Raw genomic sequence first — 23,974 nt, forward strand, 5'->3', positions numbered from 1 at the left:
TGCTGGGGTAATGTGTGGGACCGAAGCTTGGGTGTGAGCACCATGCCCAGTCTCCAGATCTAGGAGTGACTATAGCTGCTGCAGTGGTGGGGTGCTGCCCCCCAACAGGGCAATGCCCCCCCCCAGCAAGCCCCCCCACTGTATATCCCCTGGGTCTTCTCCATCTCCCATTCCAGGGACTCCCCGTGTCGTTACTGGGGGGAAAGAGGACGGATCTGGGGAATTTTGTACCTTTGGAGCAGAGACAGTGGAGGGGGGTGTACCTGCAGAGAGCAATCTCAAATTGAGCCCCCCTCGAGACAAGAACGCCAAATCAACCCCCAGCCATGGTGAGAATCCCAAATCAAACCCTATCTAGATGAAAATCCCCAAGTAACCCCCAACCAGATGGGAATCCAAAACCAAACCCCAAACCCCCATCCAGATGAAAATCCCAAATCCACCCCCAAATGCCCATCCTGATAAAAATCCCAAATTTGCCCCATGCAGGTGGGAATCCCAAACTGATCCCCAAGTCCCCATGCAGACAAAAATCCCAAATCCTTAATCATGTGGGTAGGAATCCGAAATCAATCTACAAACCCCCATCTGGATGAAAATTCCCAATCCCTCCCAAGCCCCCCACCCTGATGAAAACCCCAAATCCCCCCCCCCCCAGCCATCCTGATAAACACCCCAAATCCCCCCCATACAGGGGGGGTGGAAACCCAAACCATCCCCACTCCCCCTATTCCAATGATAACCCCAAATCCCCCCAGGCAGGTGGGAATCCCAAATCCCCATGCCAACAAAAACCCCAAATTCCAATGAAAACCCCAGATGACCCTATGTAGGTGGGAACCCCAAATCCCCTCCAAACCTCCCACCCTGATGAAAACCCCAAATCCGCCCCATCCAGGCAGGAGTCCCAAATCACCCCTCAAGTTCCCAGACTGACAAAAACCCCATATCCCTCCCAAGCCCTCATCCTGATGAGTACCCCAAATCTGCTCCATGCAGGGAGGAATCCCACTACCCCTCAAGTCCCCATCGCGATGAAAACCCCAAATCCACCCTCAAACCCAACAAAACCCCCAAATCACCCCCATGCAGGTGAGAATCCCAAATCCCCCTCAAACCTCCATTCCAATGAAAACCCCAAATCCACCCATGTAGGTGGGAACCCCAAATTCCCGCCAAACCTCCCATCCTGACAAAAAAATCCCCAGATCTCCCCCCACGCAGGGAGGAATCCCATCACCACTCAAGTCCCCATCCTGATGACAACCCCAAAACTGCATTCAAACCCAACGAAACCCCCAAATCCCTCCATGCAGTTGAGAACCCCAAATCCCCCCCAAACCCTCATCCCAGCCAAAACCTCCCCACCTCCCCAATTCCAATTAAACCCCCAAATCCCCCCCCCACCATGTAGGTGGGAACCACAAATCGCCCCCCCCAGACCCCTATCCCAACTAAAACCCCCAATCCCCTCCCCCATGTAGGTGGGAACCCCAAATCACCCCCAAATCCCCATCCAAACTAAACCCCCCAATTCCCCCACCATGTAGGTGGGAACCCCAAATCCCCCCCAAACCCTCATCGCTACCAAAACACCAAATCCTCCCCACGTCCCCAATTCCAATTAAACCCCCAAATCCCCCTCCCCATGTAGGGGAGAACCCCCAAATCGCCATCCCAACTAAACCCCCAATCTTCCCTCCCATGTAGGTGGGAACCCCAAATCCCCCCCAAACCCTCATCCCAACGAAAACCCCAAATCCTCCCCACCTCCCCAATTCCAATTGAACCCCCAAATCCCCCCACCACCTAAGTAGGAACCCCAAATCCTCATCCCAACAAAAACCCCAAATCCTCCCCACCTCCCCAATTCCAACTAAACCCCCAAATCCCCCCCAAACCCTCATCCCAACAAAAACCCCAAATCCTCCCCACCTCCCCAATTCCAACTAAACCCCCAAATCCCCCCCCCCCCCGTAGGTGGGAACCCCAAACCCCCATCCCAACTAAACCCCCCAACCCCCCCCCCCCCTCCATATAGGTAGGAACCCCAAATCCCCCCCCAAACCCCCACCCCAACCAAAACCCCAACCCCCCCCCCATACAGAAGGGAACCACAAATCCCCCCCCCCCCCACCCCGACGACCCCCCCAAATCCCTTGTAGCCTCCCTCCATCCCCCCCCCGCCCCGCGTTCTCTCCCTCCCGATCCGGAGGGAGGGCGGAGGCGGAGGCGGGTCGGGGCCGCCGTGCACCTCCCCCGGCAGCCAGAGAAGGGGAATTGGGGGGGGGGGGGGGGGCACACAGTGGACACACGGGACCGGGAACCGGGAAAACCGGGAACCGAGGGCAGCGGCCGCCCCGCCGGGGAGAAAGAGCTCCGGGAGCGGCGGCGGGGACGGCCGGGCCGAGGCACCATGCGGGCACCGCTGCTGCTGCTGCTGCTGCTGCTGCTCGGTAAGTGCCAGCTTCTCCCCCCCCCCCCTTCCTCAGCTGCCTTGCTTTTTTTGCCTTCGCCTTGCTGGGTTTTCCCCACCACCACCACCACCACCACCACTTTTCAAGCATCTTTCGCCTTTTCGCCTCCCCCCCACTTTTTTTATTTTTTTTTTTCTCCCCCACTTCAGTTTGAAGCAAATCGCGCTGAAAGGCGGAAAATAAACTGGGGGATGCTGAGTGCCCACCCGCTTTCTGAATCCAGGGTGATTAACCCGCTTGTTTAGAAACTAAGCACATCAAACCGTCCACGGCAGCTCAACTCGGGGCGCAAAGAGCCGCAGTGCTCGTTTCTTTATGCGACGGTATGAGCTAAACGCGCCGCTTCTTCATCCCTCACCCGCCTCCGCAAAACCCCCGGACAGGGGGTTTGGGTTCTTGAGAGACCGATGTGCAAAGCACACCCCTCTTCTGGGGTCCCATCGAGCAAAGAGGGGGGGAACCTTCAGTTCAGTTCGGTTTGGTTTGGTTTGGTACGGCCGCTCTTGCAACGGTCCGGCGCGCCAGGTGCTGCACGTATCGAACGTGAGCCCTCGCCCCTCGTTCGTGGAGATGGCCTGGGAAAAGAGGGGGGAAAAACTGGTGGGAGACAGCAATTCCCTAATGGAAGTTGATGGTAGAGTTGGCAAAAGGGTAAACTTCTGGACACCCTTTGCTGTGGGGCAGCTGTAGACCCGTGAGGGACGCATCGCGCCGGGGAGGTTTGGGAGTGGGAGTGGAAACGGTGTCTTGGGTCTTGCGATAGTTAAGGGTGCTGTGGAAAGGGCTGTGGGTGATGAAGCGGGACGTCTAGTTCTTTGGCAGGGTGTTTTGTTGGAGAGATGGCCATAAACAGCACGGAAAAGTAGTGGGGAAAGGAAATGCACTGATTGTTTCAAAAGTGAATAAAGGTAGAGGACTGGGGTATTTCCTCGCTGTATTCAAGGAAGATGAGGAAGGGGGAAAATAAAATAAAATAAAAATGAAAATAACTAAAATAAAATAAGAGAAGGTGAAATCTTGCTCTGGGTCACGTCTCCCAGCAGAGCCTCTGCTGAGCTGAATGTGCTTTTATTCAAGGTAACAAAAGCTGGGCGACGCTCCGGAGGTAAAAGCACAAGTGGAGGCAGGGCCCTGGAGGTTTAACTATGGGGTGAATTCACAGAGGTCTGGCTGAAATCTCTGCCTGCCTGGTTTTTTCCTGCTCCTCTCGGGACTTGCGGTGCTGCGGCTTGGTGGGCGAGCAGGTCCATCTCCCCCTGATGCCAACGTGGGCTTTGAAAGAGAAGATTTCTCTTCCCATTAAAAGCCAAGAAGCCTCAGCCTCATTAATATTGGCATAAAGTAGGAGCTGCTAATGCAATTTTTCTTGTGCTGGCCAGAATGTAGCTGAGTTTAGCTGACTTTGCCTTCTCAGAAGGTTTTGTTCTGTTTTTCAAAATGGGGTGATAAATATGCTGGGATTGGTACAAAACAGGCTTTTAGGGGGAGGATGGGGGGAGCACCTGTTTCTATAGCACTCTCAAGTGATCCTATTACATTTTTCTCTGAAATTATTTGATTAAATCCTTCAAAACAGTGTTTTCTGCCATTCATTGCTGCTCTTAAGTTTTGAAATAAGCTCCTTAGAGGCACTTTTATGTTGCTTCCTGGGTATTGGCAACAGGATTTTCTTCCTTAGGGGCCAAAACAGGCACCCCTCTTTGCTGGGTGTTTGGGCTTGGAGTCCCAGCAGTGCTTAACTCTGAGGCTGGTATCTGCTGCAATCATCTGAGTTACTCAAAGCCTAAAATTCATCTTTTTTTACCCCCTAAAATGGAAGAAGTTGGGTTTGTAAGTGAAACTGTAAGATTTTTGGTATCTTAAAAAATAGTAATTGGGATGGAGCCCACGTGATTTGCTCTGTTTAAATTGGATGTGAAAGGGGTGGGTGAGCGGAGAGTTGGGTTTTCGAAGCGTGTTTTTAGGTGTCATGAGGAAGAAGGTGACAACGTTGTGTGTGGGGCAGAGCAGAATTGAGCCCAAGGTTGCTGAAGTTTTTAAAAGCAGCTATTTTGGGTACGGCTGTTTTGCTAGAAATACTGGCTTCCAGGTTCATATCATCCCAACCCTCTGATTCTGCAGAGATCCCACCTAACTTCTCCTGTTGTAAATCAGAATAAAATCAGCCTCAGATAAGGCACAGCCAGTGCGTACAAGAGATGCAGCCAACATGACATCGGGCACATAACATCTTTAAATTCAACCAGCTTGCGAGGGGTTCAGAGTTACCCATTACATTGTGTTCACAGGACACTTCATTTTATTTATTCTTTCCCCATATTATATCTTCTATCCCACAGGGGGTATGATAGCCAAATTACATCAGGAAGAGAAAACCGATACTTTTTATCCTCAGATGATTAAAAAGAGCCACAGCTCAAACCTGTCCTGGGGGCAAAAAAGGCAGGAAGGGGTTTTACCAGAGATCAACCCTTTGCTCAGCTCAAAGCTAACCACAGATTGATGGGTTTTAAATCCTTGTTGCCAAAACACCCCTTTTCATTCCCAAAGCTGCTCTGGCTCCCTGGTACTGGGAGTTTGTGTTTGTCCAAGACAGGCTGTCAAAGATGTGCATTTTTTAAAATCCATTTTATCCATTGAATACTAATCTTGACACGGGCAGGAGCAGGCAATTGGGGCCGTGTCTACAGGAGGAGAAAAAAATTGTCAACCAGAGAGTTTTAGGATCAGCATTGAAGCGGAGCGTGTCTTCTTATGTATTTGCTGTTGGAGGAACTTCGATAAGATTTTTGCAACCTTTTTGCAAGCCGTTTTAGCAGTGCAATGGCTTTGATTCCCCAGTGGCAAAGCAGATACAGTAATGATACCCCATGGGTCTGTTTAGAAGGCTTAATTAACGAATTGTTTGTAAAGCACTTGAAGATCCTTGGATGAAAGGAGCTGGAACCATGCAATACACTGATTTAATTCCAGAGAGTTGCTTTAAAGGCTTATGACGAGGAGGCTGGTGATCATTCATGTCGGCGGTGATGGGAGACCGGCTGGAAATATCTGCTCTCAGCATTTGCAGGGAGGCTGGGGTTGCGCTTTGGTTATTATTTGCCCTATAAATCACGCATTTTCTCTCCCCATCTGCACCCTCTAAAAGACCTAAGCCTGCTGACACCAGCTCTGGTGTGTTTGGGGGCTCAGGCCACGGGGACTGATGGAGCTTAATTATAGCCAGCGAGGATCCCTCAGGCTGTGCAATAGCCCCCCTGATATTCTGGGTGTTATAACACCATACGAGAGCAGAGAGAAGCTGTTGGGGCTTAGGTGCAGGACCGCATCCCTCCCACCTGCTCGCACCTGCCTTGAATTTTGCCCCCCTCCTCCACGATGCTGGGCTGGGTAGCCCCTTTGCCCTGTCCCCAGGGACCCACCGCAGCACCCAGAGCCCCCTGATGCTCTGCGGGGCCAGGGAGGACGCGGCGAGTGGGGCTTCATCCGTACAGGGTGATGCCCTGGGGAGCTGAGATCCCACCATAACACCCAGCTGAGCTGCTCTGTGCTACGGGGGGGGTCAAGTTCCAAGCCCGGGTGCCTTCAGTAGCTACATCTCCAGGTGGTCCAAGCACGTAGCAAACAACCGACCGGTGGGTGTGCAGAAATTCCTCCCTCCCAGCTGCTGAGCTGATGGGGAGCGACACATAGGCAGAAAACGTGCAGGTTGTGAGCCTGAGTATCCGTCTCACCTTCAGTCTTGCTCCCAGCCCAAGAGCACGCTTGCATGACAGACGGCCACCCTCAGCTCTGCCAAGAGCCGAACATCACGAGAGGGTTTGAACTTTGCAGGAATCCGGGTAGCCCGGTTTGGTCCATTCCCCATGTGCAGGCATGTGAAATCTCGCAAACCCTCCGAAGCGTTTTCACAAGCTTCTGTCAACTTCCGTGTCGAAAACCTGTTTACATGCACAGCTTCTTCCATAACTGGCCAATCTCCACCTAAGGATGTTGTTTCTGAATTCTTGCAATGCCTGCCCTTTTCTTCACAGAGAGCTCCCGACCGAACCTTGCTTTTTCTTTTTTTTTATTGTAAACGATGCATACAGTCATCTGGCATTTGTTGTTCTCCAGATACCTGTTCTCGGTTCACCACAACCCCCAGGGTTTCAGCAAACAGTCCACGTTGCAGAGAGCAGTGCCTTTGGTCTTGGGATTGCCAAGAAAATCCACTTAGTCTTTCTCTTGCAGTTTGGGAGACAACCAGGCTCGAGCCTGATTCTGCATGGCGGGGTCTTGCAGGTCCTACTGCATGGTGGGATTTGGGGATGCACCACCCATGTCCCCCAAAACCCTTTCCGTGTGCCGTTGGGGCTTAACCAAAAAAAAAATCCCTGTCTTCCTCCCCAAACTGCCTGGCGTGATGGTGTCCCACGCCCCAGGGTGAGGTGCTTTCTCCTGTTGCTTCTTTGTTATTTGGGAGGGACAGGGACAGTTTGTCCCAGCTTCATCAGGTTTTGACAGCTCTAATTGAGTCTTTGTCTGTCGTAGCGCTGGGCTGAAGCCTCGTGGTGTTTTGCTCCGGAGGTCCGTCGGGAATATGTAGATCCACTTAAAACTAAGTGGAGGCAGGAGGGATGTGCTCTGCCTGTATCACAGCTCCAGTTTCAGGGTGCCTAAGCATTGGGACTAGCCTATATCCGAAACCATGTTACTTTTGAGCTAAACAGCCCTACCTGAGAAGGTAGACAGAGCTGGGGAGAAAAAGATGGTCTTCCTTGCTGTTGTACAAAAATCACATATGATATGCTGCTATGAACTGAAGAGCTGAAATGCTGTTTAAAGGACTGGCTGTGCCGCAGTTTCTCTCTCTGTTTTGCATGTGTCTGCTTAGACTACGTGCTGTTTGGTGGGGAGACCATGTGGTGAGTGTTCAGGGATGGGGAGATCCTCTCGGTTGGGGTCTCCGGGGCTGCTGCAGTACGAATAGCATCAGCTATTCGTTGATGGCGAGCAGGGGGCTGCAATGCAACAACAGCTTTCCACGGCCAGAAGCAACCTCATGATGCTGCAAGGGGAGAAGTCACAAGTCACATTTAGAGGGCTTTTACCATGACATCTAGGAAATTTGGAGCTCGACCCTGTGCTGTGATTCAGGAGGAGCTGCTGACTTTGCACTGCTCATTTCTACCCCTTTACAATGTGACGGCTTGGGGCCATGCTTATGGGGTGGTATTTTTCTTCTAGCTAAACTTCCAGGTGATGAGTATCAGTGTCCTCACCTCCTTCCACAGCCAAGGGAGAGGGACAGCTTCCTTAGAGGATGACTTAGCCCACTTCAAGTTAGCTGCTGGCTTCGAATTGCAAATAGCGGTAGAAATAGTGAGTGCCTGGGGGAGTGCTGGAAAATGCCAAGAGTAATGTTACTGCCTTCTGGGAGTGCAAAGCTCTGTGGTGGGTTATTTGGGGTGACCTTCTTGAGGGTTGCGTGCACATATTCACTTGATTTGAGCCATAGTGTGTCTCAGAGTCAGCCTTCAGTACTGAATATTGCTGAAAGCCATTGGGAAACAGCAAATGCCAGGCTGTCCCATCAACCCTAATGAGAAAAAAAATCCTCTTTTCTTCAAGAGATGGAGTGAAGTTGCTCCAAACCCCAAAGGCACCAATATCCTCCATTGATCATTTGCTTATTGGGTCCCAGGTCTTGTCGCTGAAGTTTTTCTCATCGCTAAATGTGGCTGCTTTGCAAACCTTTGCATCTTTGCAGCGCATGCTGCTCTGCGTGTTGCAGGCACCTTTTCTGTCCCTTAAATAACGTACGTCTCACAGCTTGCTTGGCTGCAGGCCAGGAGCGCTCAGCAGACGCCGGTGACAGTTTGGTGACAAAGTATTGCAAGGAGATAGGGAGAATGCAAATGACTTATTAAAATTAACTCAGTGTAATGCCTTAATGCCCAGCGTAGAGCAGAAGAGGTAACGAAGGGGAATGACCCTTTATTTTGGGTGACTGGAATTCGGCTTCGCTGAAGCACCTGCTTTTAGATGTGCATCTGCAATAAACCAGCTGTGGGAAGGCAACATGCCGGGTTGAGATTTGGCTTTCAGCATGGCTCCGCTTGTGCGTAATGTCCCAGGTCCTGTGTCTTGGCGTAGTGCTGGGGTTGGGTGGCAGCAGAAAGGGAATGGGCTCTGGTTTGGGCAAGCTGGGATGAGCTGTCTTGCAAAGGAAGGGAAAATCGGGAGTCCTGGTGTTGCCAGCTCTTCTGCAGTTGTGGGCAAGTTGCTTTTTCCTCCCACTGAAGGACCCAAGGTAATGCCATGTAGGTGCAGATACTTAACCCAGGTGTTTAAGGTTGGAGCTGAGTTGTCCTTGAATCCAGCTGCTGTTAGTGGAGAGAGAGAGAGGGGGGCACCTCCTGAAGAAAATTCAGATATGTCTTGGGATGATTTGGCCCCTACAGATGTTTGTCTCCATACATGCTTCCCCAACAGGACGTTACACAAAAAAAGTCCAGGATCTGCCCCTGGAAACCCTTATGTAGCATAACAGTATCTGTATTTGCCTAAAAATGTGGGTTTCAGGATTTGGAAGCACTTCTTGGTGGTGGGTCAGGATTCCACCCTAAAGGCTGCAAAATGGAAAGGCAGATAAGAAGAGCACGGTCTTTGGGTTTAAAAACCAAGTCTGTGTTGGAAGCCAGGTGCAGGACAGATGCCTTAGAAATAGGCAGATAGGATCTGCGTTAAAACCTCCTCCAAAATGGAAAAGGTAATTTTTTATTTCAGAGTTAGTCCTATTTTAGATGTTGCTTTGAGGTCTGGCTCATATTCTTAGCATCCTTAATAAAAATTGGATTAATCCAGTGGCTTTTTCTCTGTCTTACAAGCTCTGTGTGCAGGGGGCTTTGGTCTTATGCCACATGGCTCATGAAACTGGTGAAAGGGAGGAGGAAGGTCATTTTGCAGTGGAAGAATAAGGCCTTAGTTATTAAAGGCAAAGGCTGAAATTTTCTTTCTCAGCCTTAATTGATTTTTGTAAATTTAACTGGAGGAGGAGGTAGGCATTGGCTTAGAGTTATTAAGCTGTAGTACTTAAAGATACATTAAATCTATTGTAGAGAAATGAGGAGACAACCTTGTCAGACATTTATTCTAAGTGGCTTCTGCTAGTTACAGGCAAAGAGAAAATGCCAGATCTCTAACTTCGACAAAGGGGACTTGAAAGACTCTGCAGAAGGGTTTGGAGAAACTGTGTTTGAGAAAGTCCTTCTCTGAAACCTAATAGCAAAGACCACTTTTTTTTTTTTTTTTTCTCCTCCCTGGAGTCTAAAGGCAGGAGGGTGAGATAAGACATTCCACCACGTACGCAAATGGGGAAAAAACCAGAAAAGTTTAAATGATACTGCTGCAGCCTGTGGAAAATGGATAGCTCTCAGGGAGACTATTATACGCTGCTTATCAAGATACTGGATGCCTTGACTATGAGAAAAAGCAGAGAAGTTAAAGCGATGCACTGTACTCCCCAGCACGGATCCAGTTAGCAGTGGTTATACTGGAATAACATCAAGTAACCAAGGTCCCGGTTATATATATAGTATATATATAAAAATATATATATATATATATACACTAAATAAGCAGTTGAAGTTGTCCTTGTTGGACTTTTCTAATTTATTAAGCAACAGAAGAAATGTTATAGCACAGGTAAGGGAAGCAAGTTTTCTACCAGGTACTAGGCCAGCTAATAAGGAGCATCCTCAAACCAGGCTGCGACTGCACGACTCCAAAACCAGCATTCTCATTCATGTATTTTTTCAGCCCTCTTCCCACTCTCTAGCTGCTGGTGACCTGATTTGGTTTCGGAGCCTAAACAAATAAAAACAACAAATAAACAAATACAAATTTTTTCCTGTGGGTTTCTCTTGGCAACCTGGAGAAAGTAGCAACACGCAGTAAATGCATGAAACAACCCCTTCTCGTTTTATTTTCCTTTTCTAAATTTTTTTTCCTTCTAATATTGGTTTAGTTTTCGGACGGATCCATCCCCTGATCTGGTTTGACACATGCTATGAAGTGTTTGTGCTTTCCACTGCCTCTCGCAAAGGGCACGTGAATTTATACCAAATCAAAGCAATGCCTTAAGCACACCAAAATCACACGTGGCAATGAAAAGCTGGGCAGCAGCGATGCACGTGCTGCAAATGGGATGAACCAGGAATTGCCATGGGGCTCCCGGCAAAGCCTGATCCAGCCAAAAGACAGCCAGGGCAAAACATGAGCGAAACGGGACACGGCATCGCATCGGCTGTGAAGCCGGCAAGTGAAAAATCACGCCCTTGACCCCATTTTTCAAGCATGCAGGAGTTAATCTCAGCCCGCCTCGGTGGCTCTCGAGATCATCACCTCCACGCTCGCCCAAGCCTCGGGGTAATTCCCATGCCAAAAAAGCAATGAAGGATGCTGACCTCTTTGGCACAAGTGATAAATTTTCCTGTCCTGAAGAGTCCTGTGGAATATTGCAGAAAAGTAAGTTTTGAGCTTATTACAACACCCTAGTACAGAAAATTATTTTGTTTCCTTAAAATTTTCCCAGACAGCTAAAAAAAAGCCCTCAAGACTCTCAGTCTATGCAATTCTGTAGGCTTCTAAGGTAGTTCCTACCCATGAATGGTACCAATAAATCTCCATTAACTGCATTCAACAGGAGAACGTCCTTTTTTCTCATTAAAGCCTCACAAAGGGTTCAAAACCTCATTTTATGGCAGGGTGCTTTGATTTAAATTGATGTGGCTTAAATTATGAATTTTAATCATGATTTAAAATACAGAAGAAGAAAGTCTTAATTTGAATGATTTGATTTTAATCATGTTTTTCATTTACAATTCATAGCTATATCCCTTAAGCAGGGCTGATTCTCCTCGGTTGCTCATTGTAAAACTTGGAGATTTACAGCCCACTCTTGCCTTTCAACTGTGTTTTCTGACCAGGTGGACACACTATGAACATATTTGTTTAAGCAGTTTTATAGCCTGCCACTGCTCTATTTTGATTTCTAATTTATGCAACTTTTAAGTCTTCCTAGGTAATGATGAATAATACTGATTTTGGGCTTATTGGTGCAAATCACTCTACTTGTAGAGGAAATTTTTGTTAAACTGAGAGATGCAAAAGAGCATTTAAAATTCCTGTAAGGTATATGAAGTAACCAAGGGCCTGGATACCTAGCGCATAAACTTTTCAACATACTTTGAGTTTAATGCTAAGCAATTCATTGAGCAAATCTCAAGCGTCAAATCTTTGATGGAGTTAGTGACTGAAATGAATTGTTTCATGTCCCTCGAGGGTTTTGAATAAACAGGAGTCATTCTCTTAAAACTCACTTTTACTGTTTAAAATGGGAGAGGAAGCAATTTTATTTTTCAGCTGCCAGTTTCCAGTTGTTTTCGCAGCTTAGAATTAACTATTGATGGAGTGGCTGAATGTGTCTCTCCTTGATCTGCAGAGGGAATTTAAATGCCTAGCTGGGGTTTATACATTTGACCGTCTAACTGAAGGCAGAAGAACCCCATGCTTAGTGTCTGGGTACCCTGCATATCTGCCCAAGTGTGGACAGACAGCAATTAAAGGAAAGAAAAGGAAGAATTAATGAGGCTTCCTTTAACTGGCTGCCCTGTTTTTGTCTCGCATCCAAATCCAGTCCTATTTAGTGTTGGAAAATCCAAGTTCCCGAAGTGCCATGGGTGTCCTGGTTGGGTTTAGTCCTGCTGCAATATATTTAATCTTCTCTTTGGTGCTAGATGATAAAATCTGGCCTTTCACAAATTAAGAGATTTGGTCCTGATGGACTGTGGCCCATGGCAGTGCACACACCCTTTTTCAATGGGACAAGGCCAGCTTGGAGCAATCTTTCTTGTGTCCAGGAGAGTAACATAGCCTAGCAGATCCTGGTGGACCTCCATCTACACTGCATGCCTGTCCTGGGAGTCTCGAGAGGATGGGCGTGATAAACTTAATTCCCCCTCTTCTTTCCAAAAAGTAAACCACTACTAATAGACAATTCTGCAAAGCCTGGTGAAGCCTGGATACCCTCACCCAGCCTATTTAGATGCATCTCCTTGCTGATCCAACATGAGAGCATTTTCTCCGACAAACTTGACAAATAAAACATTGTTGTTTAAGGCAACAATCACAGGGGAAAAAAAGAAGGGGGAAAAAAAAAATCTTGACAACTGTCACATCCTTGGTGCAGTGTCTTGAGCTCCTCACCATAGGACAACCTTTTCAAAGGACATCTTCATTAAGCAGGAGGCTGCTGAGAGCATCCGTTGCCACCGAGATGATCGCAGTTGCCACTCCTGCCACCACTGCTCTGCACGTAGCCATTACAGCTATTGGGTTATCACCTCCACGGTGTGGGCGCATCTGCTTCTGCTACGACACGTCAGTTTAGGCTGATAAAGTTGTCCAATATGCTGCAGTTAGGCCCAGCTCAAGGTGGAGGATGCACTAACATCATTCAGACCCCGGGCCAGATCCTGCAGCCCTCACTCTGAGTTTCATTAGGCCAAGTCCCTCTCGGGCTGTTGGGAGGAGCAATATCCCATGATGGCCATGCTCCAGAGAAGCTCTGCCATGGTGAGTGGTTCTCAAAGGCTGGCCTATAATTTATCATCTCACCCAAACCCCTATTTTCTGTGGAGTTTTCCAACCAGGAGAAGGTTGATAGCAGGTGGGGTGGTGTTAAGCAATTCCTAATGAGGGCAAGGATGGCCAATACAACCACCACCGTGGGCTGCACAACCAAGCACAAAGCCTGTCGCCCATCACTGTCCGCCTTCCCCATGTCAGTGTTCCTCCAAATCATGGCTTCAGCTGCTGGGGGGTGATTTAGGGCAGCCAAGTTGGGAAACAAAAGCTGTTCTTTTGGCAAAGAAAGTGGCACAACAAGAAGAAGGGCGGACTGGTGGGAGGGGGGCAGTGAAAAGTGGGTACGTAAGGTTGGGTTGGCAGCAAGAGACGTAGGGGACATCATGGTCAACGTGTACTTTGTACGGTCCTTTAAGAATGCCCTTTGTGAAGGCTTAGGGAGGGGAATGCAGAAGTCCAAACTGATGGGTTGATAAAGGAAAGAGATGGTTTTCTGCTTAAAAAAAAATACCTGTCTTTTTTGTGCTTCTATTATGAAGTCTGGCCATGGGTAGCTGACACTGCGCAGGGTAAAATTTGGGGGTTTGTAAAGGGTTTTCGGTGGCACAGCCAGCCCCTGAAGGAGCAGGGCTCTCCTTCTCCTGATCACATTAGAAATGGAGATTCCAGCATCTCATCGACATCTCTGATGGAAGCAAAGTGACTCGGCCCCACCAGCAGCTCCTGCTCCTGCAGGACCCTCTGTACGCACTCCCTGGCTAGTGCAGAAGCTCCCGTCATTGCAGGACATGGCGTGAGCAACCGGATAGGCATCAGGATGGGTACAGAGCCCCAGCACGATGCTTGCTGGTGAGAAAGTCAGGGGGGAACCTCAGAGAGCTGGTGCATTTTGGACAAGACCCAAAGCCAAGCTCTGGCGTGGTGGTTGATGAGGTCCCACTGCATACAGCTCTCCATATCTCTCAGCTATGCAGAAAAATCCCACTAACAGTCCTGATAAAAACCTGGAAAAAGCCTCCTGGGAAAAAAAAAAAAAAAAGTCAGGAAACCACCAAAAGAAGAAGCTGCGTGTGCCTTGCGGATTTGATGAGAAATACTTGGGGGACAGCCATGCCAAAGGAATGCGGGCTATTTCGGGGCTGTGTTTGTGTTTGAGCTGTTGGATGAGGGTTGCAGCTCTACGCTTTGTCTTCCGTGAGAGCGTTTTGCGTGTCTGGCGGGACTGCTCCAATCTGATTAGGAAGGGGCTCGCTCGGGGGGCGGCAGCAGTGATGCAGGGATGTAAGCTGCTTTCCCGGGGTCTGCCCAGAGCCAGTGAACACAGCCCAGCTGGCCTTCGAGGGAGGGTTTCCTTATAATCCAGCTCAGGAGCTGTTTTGGGGCTGGGGCTTATCTCTGTCTTGGCTGGGAAAATTGGTACCCCGAGGCACTGGAAGAAAAGGGCTGGTAATGCGGATGGGCGAGTGGGACCAGAGCTAGGAAACCTCTGTAGGTGAATTGGCTTTGAAGCTGGTTTTTGGAGAGCACGTTTAGGATTGCACTTTATTTATCTATTTACTCCCATCCGTCGCAGCAAGGGGGCTTGGGGAAGGGAAGGGTAAGAAAAGTGCAGCCCACGAGCTGTTTCTGCAAGGATTTTGGCTGGGTCTGAGCAGAGGCGTGCATCTCGTCAAGTGACAGGAGAGAGCAAGGGGTAATAAGATTTTGCCTCTGCCCAAATCTGACAAAAGCAGATGCTCACAGCCTATCTCTGAAGTAGGTAAAAGTATTCCTGCCGCAGGAATTTATTTCAGAGGCAGAGAAAGAACCTCAGATCTCTCAGCTCCTGTTTTAAGCAGTAAGACTGTTCTTTGCTGAGACGGACAGATGTGTGTGAGGTGCCTGTGGGCAGATTTCCCACATTTCTCCCCCAAAAAGGTAGGGAATGGCTTGTTATAGCAACTTGGTGCCACCTGGACCTCACTGGACTTCCCAAAGCCAAAGAGTTGCAAATTGTCCCAGCCTGTTCAATCCATAGCTGTTGTCATGAAACTACCAAGAGTGGGGAAAGGAGGAGCCCTCTCCTTGATGACGTAGATTAGGAATAATACTTTTTTTTTCATAGTAATAAATATCAGCTTTTGGATCTGATTGGATCAAGATTAGAGCCAGCTTCCCAGGGGTGAGTGTCCGTGCAGCAGCACAGTGCCAAACGTCCTGCTGCTGTAACTCATCCCCATCGCAGGTGCGTTCAGCCCTCCGTGCATCTGGGCTGTTTGCAAGATGGGGATTTGCTGCACTTCTTGCTTTTCTCCAACACTGTTCTGCTCCCGTTTGGGAGAGCTGGTTCAAATCCTACAGCAGCACAGGACTTGGCCATCTGCTGTGTCCATAGTCTCAAAATGCAATGCCTGGCTTCCAGCGTGCGTGTCCTATTTATTTGGCTACTGTGATGGGCAGAAGCTTGCTGGGCAAAGGAGCTGGTGCTGTTGTTTTGCATCATTCGAGCATTTCAGCCTCTCATCCGTGACACTGTGGCCCACATAGAGAGGTCTGGGTACTGGAGGGAACTGGTGATGGATAAGAAGAGCAACGCCAGCTAACAGGGGCCAGGAGCAAGCTTGCACCAGACAGCAGTATCTGGAGAAGATAGGCTTGCTAGTTTTTAATTATTTAAAGCAATAATACAACAATCAGTTACCGAGAGTTATCAATAAGCGTTGCTAAAAGTCGCCGTTTGCTTTTGATGTCTCAGCTCTTTCTTGCCTCCGTGGTCAGCAGGCTCAGGGCTTGATTTCTGAGAGCTGCCCTGACCGGAGTCAAGGAGCATTTTGCCCAGACAATAATTTCCAGAGATGTCAGGATGAGATGGGGCTCAGGGCAAGAGGAGGGTCTTTTTGCACATCTGATTGTGCTTCTCCAAATGTGGATTTGAAGTCTGTGTGGGAATTTTTCAGTTGCCTCTTCTGCCTTTCTATAATCAGGAACGCTGTTTTTCTTGTATCTCATAAAATAGGGTGGTTTTTGCAGCAAAGCCATGCCTTGCTTTGGCAGTGATCCCTTGCAAACATTACAGAGCTGTTCAGGTAGCTGCAGCCTTCACCAGTGTAGCACATCCCCAACATGGGGCTGCATTTGCTCTCCCTCACCCTCCCCATACCTACTCCCCAGCTCCAGGATTACAACCAGCAGCACCTACTGAATCGCAGTTCGGAGCCCTCTCCCTCACTCTCCTCTCCTCTGCTGATGACTTTCTGCGGGTCCCATCACGGACCTGACCTGCAGTCCCTGCCTTCTTCTCCCATCTCCAACCCCACCACGACTCCAGCTCGGTTTTCTAAAGGAAATGTCCAAGCTCATGTGTCAGAGTTTCGCTGCTGAGCCAAAAGCAGGATCCGGTCTCCGCCGTCCCGGGAGCAGAATAATTTGGATATTATCATGAAGCCCAGCGCCGTGTTCCCCTCCTGCACTCAGAGCTGCTGGTCACCTCCCTGTGTCCTCTCCAAGGTGGGAGCCCAACGCTGGGTTTGCAGACCTGCCGGCCTCTTTTAGGAGGAAGAGGAGGATGATTAACAGCAGGGAGGGGATGCAGCTCCTTCTTCCTTCCTGCTTCCTTTGCTCCCTTCCCTTGCCCTGCCATGGCCTGCCCTGTGGCACGACCGCCAGACACTGCCCTGGAGAGAAGGGTTTCAGTGGCAGGGAGATGTCAGTGAAGGCCTGAGCTCAAAAGGTGACATGGGCAGGGGTCTTTTCCATCCAGACCACCTTGGCTGTAAGTGCTGCAAGCTCTCCTTTCCACTAGAGAGCATTTAGGATTTTCCTCCTTAACCGGTGAGTCTCTTCATGCTTAAACTCACTACCCGGACCTACCTGTCCAGGGAGTTTTTGGGGAGCTGAACGTGACCACTGTTGCATGCTATATTTGTATTATATATTATACGATTTGATGGAATTTCTCAACATGCAACCGTGCCATTAAAACCTACCGCAGCGTGCTTGCACTGAGTGCAAAGCGCTGCATCCCCGACCCGGTGACATCCCACAACTTCCCATGCTCTTCTGCTCAGCTGTAACCACACAGGAATCTCACTTCTTGCTGGGCTGCTGGGTGGACAACATTGTTCCCCTATTGAGTCATAACAATGAGGTCATTGGGCTGGAAAGACAATGTCATTCAGCAGCCAAGAACCCAGCTGGCTGATCCCAGTTGTGTCTCATCTCCTATGACAAAGCCACATTTAATTGACTAATTAAAGCCATTGCAGGCTCCATCTTGGAAGGGGTGACCAAAATGCATGTTGTTCTTTGTCAGCATTAAGTCAGGCCAGTTGGCCAACTATTAAGCGAGACCCTTCTTCCTTCTCCACCTTGCGATTTGATGCGTAGGCCTAAATTCCTGGTCCTGGCAATGGAAAAACCTCCTGAGACGTGTGCCACCATGTGTTTCAGAGCAAGCTAACTGTTTGAATGAGGAACGAAGGCCCTCAAGAGAGCCCACCCAAAGCCCACTGTGCTCTAACATGACCCAGCTCAAACCACTTTGGGATGGCCTCTCTGCATTACCATCCCACCTTTTGTTGGACTCTCGATATTTTGGGTTCCCAGCTCCCATAGGAGTTTGATATTGCACCGAAACCTATGGCATTGGAGTGCTCCTATACCCTGTATACCCTACAAGGACAATTTGCCTGGCCCACGCACCCTATGAAGCTATGTGTCCACAGCAAATCACTGCTTCCCTCAACTGAGTGCTCCTGCAGTGTCGGGACCCTCACCGCTCTCTGAATGAAGATGTTTTGAGCCCTGAGACCAGTGGGCACTTCTGCTCTCGACATTTCTTGCTCTTATTGCCATTCTGAATAAGATCATCCTGTAAATAGTGAATAAATGTGCCCTAAGGGACTTCTCAGGATAAACGCTGTTTAGTGCTGCTAGGTTGCCATTTCCATTAAACCCTCAATTTTTTTTTCCTGCCCGCAGTGTGATTGTCTTAAATCAGATTTATCTTCTTTTTGCTGCCCAGGCCCAGCTGAGCAGGAACGCTGGGTGTATGTTTACCGCGGCTGGTGTCCCAGCCCTAAAGCACAGCAGCCGCTTCTTTTGAAGAACATACAAAGCAAGGAAGAGGAGCAATTGTTTGGGAGGAAGTTGAACCATAATGTAGTAGACTCCCGTGGGGATTACTATTAGTAATTATTTGTATTGCTCTGGCACCTAACCAAGGTTGGGGCCCCAGTTAGCAAGGTGCTGGACCAGCCCGTAAAAGAAGACAGCTCCCCTACCCAAAATCTGTCCACTCTTGCATGTAGAGACAGGGGAAACTGAGGCAGGGAGAGGTGAAGAAATGTAACCAGGGTTGTTTCAGAGCGTTGTGGCTGAGCAAGGATGTGAGCCAGCGCATAGTGCTTACAAGAGCATCCTTCCTCTCGGGGGCAAATGGTTAAGGCTCCGCTACTTGTGCTGCTCACAGCTACATATAAGAGGCCACTGGGTAATAAATATGCTGTGCTGGAGAATCCTGCACTAGGACAGCGCTGGAAAAGGTCATCTCTCACCGCTTGTGCCTTTCATCAGTGATTCCTGTGATCGTGTGTATTATACTAAGGAGAAGAAGAGCAGGAGCTGTTGAAGAACAGAAGTTCTTCAAAAGGAAACTGAGTCCCAGTGCTCTTGAAAAACAAAACAAAACAAAAAGAGCCAAAATGGATATTCTTTTTCTGTAAAACTGACTGTTTCAGGAGAGTTAAATAATGAGGCAATTATGAATTTGCCAACAATAGAAGTTGATCAGATTACACAGCCTGTAAAGCCAGATCGTCACTGGAGGCATTTGGTGGGAAAGAAACTCCGTGCCAGACAGTCTTTAAATAGTTTTGAATAGGAGGGAGGGTTAGCTGTGTCCTTCCCTTCCTAGGCTCTCCCCACCTAAAGAATAGCACCGAGCCTCCTGCCAAGTCCACCGTGTCCAGTCAATGCCCAAAGGCTCGACTCGCATGCACAGCTATATAAATATAGGTAGGTGCATATGTATATGCATGTGTATATATAGAGCTCCGAATTATCCGGGAAGACCCCACCCTGAGGGAGGTGTGGGTGGGGAGCTGAAGAAAAAAAGGTGGGACCCGAAATAGCACCGACACACAAAGGATCCCAAGGAAACGTGGAGCCCTCCGTGCGGCGTTAACAGGAAATCTCCGGGCTGCTGGCTCGGTAACCCCGGCTAGCCAAGGTCATGGGGGACTCATCGCGGCAGAGGGACAGATCCTGCCATCCAGCTTGGCTCTTCTGCAAAAAAACGTGGGGTGAAGGGCGTGCGATGGCAGCTGCTATGTCAGTGAAGGTTTGCAGGTGTCGCAGACATGCCTGCAGGGGAACTTGTCCCCAGCATAGCTTCAATGAGCAGCAAAGCAGGTGGCACTGTGGAGTGGGTATTTAACTAAGAATCACCCAAAATTTTACTTAGAGAGGCTGGGATGCTTGAGGAGGTCACTAGTGCCTCTTGGATGTACTCCTACATCGCTTGTGTCTTTAGCCACTTCACATCACCACACCTTTGAGTCTCAATGAACCAAAGATCATAGAATCATAGAATATCTCGAGTTGGAAGGGACTCATAAGGATCATCGAGTGCAAGACGTGTTCAGCTTCTTATCTTTGGGTCCATCCTGGCTCAGTGGTGAGCAATACACGGCTGGGCTGGGGGAGGCAACGTGACTCACAACCCCAAAAAAGGTTAAAAATAAACTGGCTGGAGGGCGTAAATTTGGGCTGACTTGTGACTCATCAAAGGTGCTGGGCGCACAAAGGAGGGTGAGGCTTCGGGTCTTATCGCCGCCTCGCCATCGCTTTTCCGCTGGCCCTTTCTGCCCTCAGGGTGGGCAAGCATCCTCCAAGTCCCGCCTTGAGCATAGCCCCGTCAGGGGCTGGCAGCCTCCCCACCGAAAACCTCGGTGGCAGGAACAGGCAGAGGCTGTTGCGGGAGGGCGATTCCTGTTGTAAATCTTCGGGGGAGGCGGGGAGGAAAGGGAGGTGCAAGAAGCGAGGGACGACGCTTTGCAACGCCACAGCGGTGCTGTGTGCCAGCACAAACTGACCTTCCAGTCACCCGTCTCCATTTTTTTTCCCCTTGTACCGGAGCTGCCTGTGACCAGGCTGAGGTCCTCTTATTCCTTTAGGTTTGGAGTCTCTCCTCTTGTTGTCTGCCCCTTAGGGCTGCAGCTTGGACCTCCTCCATGCTGGGCTTCCAGCAAGTGTCAGCCTCCAGCTGAGGTTGGCGTCCTCAATTTTGATGGCACAAGTTTGAGGATTAGATCCCTGCTGCTATTGGCCCTCTGTGGTCTGGCTTTGTTGGCATGTGAAGTCCCAGAGAAGCCAATAGTCCCTATTTGGGTTTGGGGTTGACTCTTTCCCTTTAGGAAGAGCCCCTGCCATGAGAAAGGGCATATTTCCTCCACTCCCCTCCCTCATTGCAAGAGTTAGTGTGATTCATACAAAAAGGGGGGATTTTTTTCAGCTGAAAAAGCTACCCACAGGAGGTCTGCACATTTGTCCCTTTGCGAGACCCTTGTGGCCCTCATCTCTCATGGACAGTCTAGACTCATCGCCAATGCACAGCGCCTAACTTGAGTGACATTAGATGTGACAACTCTTCCCCGGTGCTGGCCAGCTGGCAGAGGTTCAGCCAGCAGGATAAGTAGCTCAGGGCTGACTCCCTCCCCACGTTGCTCAACATGAACCCAAATATGAAACCAGCCAGCTGGAGAGGAGGACAAGGCGATGAATTCGGTCTGCCTGTGCCACCCAGCGAGGCCGTTTCTCACTGTGGATAGGCAAGCCTACCTTGCCTCTCTGTCCACTTGCCTATCCTGTCCTAGAAGACAGTGGACAGTGGATGGACCCCACTGCCTGCTGCACCATGCACCCACTCCCCAGTCCTATGGCGTGGTCCGTCTGTCTTCTTCTTGTCCTGCCCTTCTCCATGAAAAAACTGAGCAAATAGCAAGAGCTGCTGACGTGATATCAAATCTGACAGCAATCAGAGCTTTCCATGTCCAGGAATCAGAAAAGGCCAACCTCACCTGGGGAGGCAGGTGTGCCCCATCCCCGATGTTTGGTCAGTGTCAGTGCCCAATGCGACGTTTGGGGGCTTGTTTGTATGGGGACCATCACCAGATTTCTCCTGAATTATCTTTCTTAAACTGCATCAGCTCCCCCTTGTCGGCTTTCAGAGCTAAGGAGACTTTAATTTGATTTAACCTACTTCATTTTAGCTAAATTAAATGAGAGCTGATTTAAAGCCGAACAAGAGTGGCCACCTGGTGGGTTGTGTGCACTTTGGCTAATCCACTCTGAAATCATACCTTCTTTTAATTTTAGATTAATTTTCTTGAGTACCTTTGTGTAGACAAGCCATCAGGCTGAATAAAAATCATTCCTGTCTCAGAGGCTCATGTCCTCACTCCTTCTCAAGTTGTCTGGAGTAGTGCTCCAGGAAAAGCCAGCAAGGGATGATTCATCTTGCTGGGGTGAAAAGCATGAGGAGGAACTTCTGCTCTGGCTTGATGAATAAATCTGTCCCCCCAGCCATCCCCATGCACCAAGCTGCAGCTCTGGGCTGGAGAAAGGAGGTCAGGTCTCCAGGAGGGGCTGCTGTGATGTGACAGTTCAGCCCTCAAGAGCAAACCGGTGGCTTTGGCCAAGCAACTCTTAGCGTTGGCTTCTCTGAAACTCTCCCACCACCTCGCTGCCAGCTTCATAGCTCCTTACTGCTGAAGTCAATTCATGGGCCAGCCTTCAACCCTTGCTGGAGAGAGGTGGTGAAGCTGGGTGGTCTGCTCACGAAGTCAAGGTGGTATTGCCGATCTGGTAGTCTTAATCTCTTGGTCCTTCCCATGGACCTGAGATTCCTCTCCAAATTCGGACAAATCTAGGCTTTTAATTGATTTACTTTTTTGAAAAAAAACAGGCTTTTTTAGCACTCATGTTCACAGACAAAATCCTGAAAGAGTATCTTAAAGACTTACAACATGGAAGTTATATAGGAAAAACCCCAAATGTTCGATGTATAACAAAGTTGTGTGGTCTTATGGCATTCTTGTGATTTTCAGTGTCATTTTGATTCACGGCCGCTGTTTAGGGCCAGAGGGAGCTGGGCTTTACCTTGCTGCAGAGCGACTTCTGTGGCCCATTACTCAGTGTAAACCTTGAGTTTCTTCCAAAGTCCCTGGGTGACTTTTGAAGAAATAGAGGGGTCTTAGTGCTAAATGTACCAGACATCATGTCCTTCAGCTGATGGGAGATTGATGCTCGCTTGGTACGGGAGTAGGCTGTACTGCCACAAATCTTGCTTTGACGCAGCAAGGTCATCATGGGATAACTCCACGCTAGCAGCGTAAAGGAGGCAGGAGAAGGGCAGGAGCGTGGTTATACTCTGTGCTTTGGAGGGTCTGGTCGGGCTGGGACGTGCGGCTTTTTTGGCTCGTGCTCCCCGCCTTTCCGCTCCAGCAGCTCCGCTACCGTTTCCTGCACGATGGCGTGTTTCTGTTCGGGCTGCAAAGAGTCCCTGGTTCATTCTGCAGCCTGGGAAAGGCACAGGGCTGGAGTCAGGTCCCGTACAAATCCTGTCAGCCCTCGGTGGAAAGAGGATGTTTCCAGGCTCGGTGATGAAAAATATCTGGGGGTGGCTTGGATAGAGGTGTGCATGTGTGTCTGTGTTTGTTTGCCTCCTTGACAACCTGGTGTGAAGGATTTTAGAGCCTTCATTTTCCACATTGGTCTTCCTGTCTCCTTTTGATTATTTTTTTTGTCTTTCCCTTCACTTCTTAGATAGCTACAGACTTTCCATGGGAAGAGTTGTGGATACACAATCCTAAATAGGATGTCCTATGTTTATCCATAAGAGAGGCTGGACTGGTGCTTCCTCCCACTGCTGGCATCCCTCGCCTCTGGCTGGAGCTGGCCATGGGATGGAGCACTGCCTGGGATGGACCAGTTGGATCCATCCATAAGATGCCTCTGATCACAATTTTCTGGCAATAACCAGTCTTAGAGGAGAAATTCAGGAGAGGTCCAAGCGTGGCATGGAAGACAACTCAACAACAATGTTTTTGAGAAGATGGAAGTGAGGAGTGCTGAGATACTTCTGCTCCCTCAAATCCACTGTCTGGTCATTAATTAGTACAGCAAATGAACCCATTTCTGCCTCCCCAGATGTGGTGTTTAGAGGGACCAAGGAAGCGAGGAGGAGATGTGTCAGGGCTGCAGGGAAAGAGGAGTGTGTCCAAGTGGGGAGACGTGCCTTGGGATGATTATTTTTAATATTTGTCATACTTCCAAGTGAAACAGCAGACAAGCTGAGCTGGCTCAAATACTAGCAGAAAGAGCTGATGGGGAATTTGTTAATGAAGCAGGTTTCTCATCAGAAAATGGCAGTTCATCAGAACCTGGATTTTGGGGATGTGTGTTGCAGTCCTGGCAGGAAAGGCATCTTAGGCTGTGGATGGGTTTCTTGGTCAAAACCAAGGAGATTTAAAGGCTGTCGTGTGAATAAAATAAAAAGTGAGGCAGAGCTTATAGGTGGGATGGAGCAGCCAAAGCTTGCGTGAGGTTTGGTTCGAGGTCTGCTCTCTGAGCTTCAGGGTTACTTCCACTGGGTAAAATAGGGACAACTTAAAATTTTCCCAGGTCTGAATTAAAGTAGAGCGGCTTTTGGCTACTGTAGGGATGTGAGTGACTGCAAAATCCTGCAGACTGATAAAAGTCCTCAGGATGATGCTAAGGTGCTGCGGGGACATGCCCCAGATCTCCAGCCAAGGGATATCTCCAGGCTGGCAGTGCAGCCATGCAGGAGGAAGCCCTGGATGCTCCTCTCCATCTGGAGACGGAGC

At 49.3% G+C, this 23,974-nt stretch overlaps 1 protein-coding gene across 1 annotated transcript in view; it reads left to right on the top strand.

Moving 5' to 3' along the window:
- Positions 1 to 2,299: 2,299 nt before the first annotated feature.
- The window catches only part of PODXL (podocalyxin like), a 46,173-nt gene continuing 24,498 nt past the window's right edge, over positions 2,300 to 23,974 (top strand). Inside the window, exon 1 of the mRNA XM_030015518.1 lies at positions 2,300 to 2,456. Coding sequence (XP_029871378.1) covers positions 2,417 to 2,456 — 40 coding nt within the window. The 5' untranslated portion in view covers positions 2,300 to 2,416. The remainder of the gene's footprint in view (positions 2,457 to 23,974) is intronic.

Source organism: Aquila chrysaetos, chromosome 5 (assembly GCF_900496995.4).
Source record: "Aquila chrysaetos chrysaetos chromosome 5, bAquChr1.4, whole genome shotgun sequence".
Classification (NCBI taxonomy): domain Eukaryota; kingdom Metazoa; phylum Chordata; class Aves; order Accipitriformes; family Accipitridae; genus Aquila; species Aquila chrysaetos.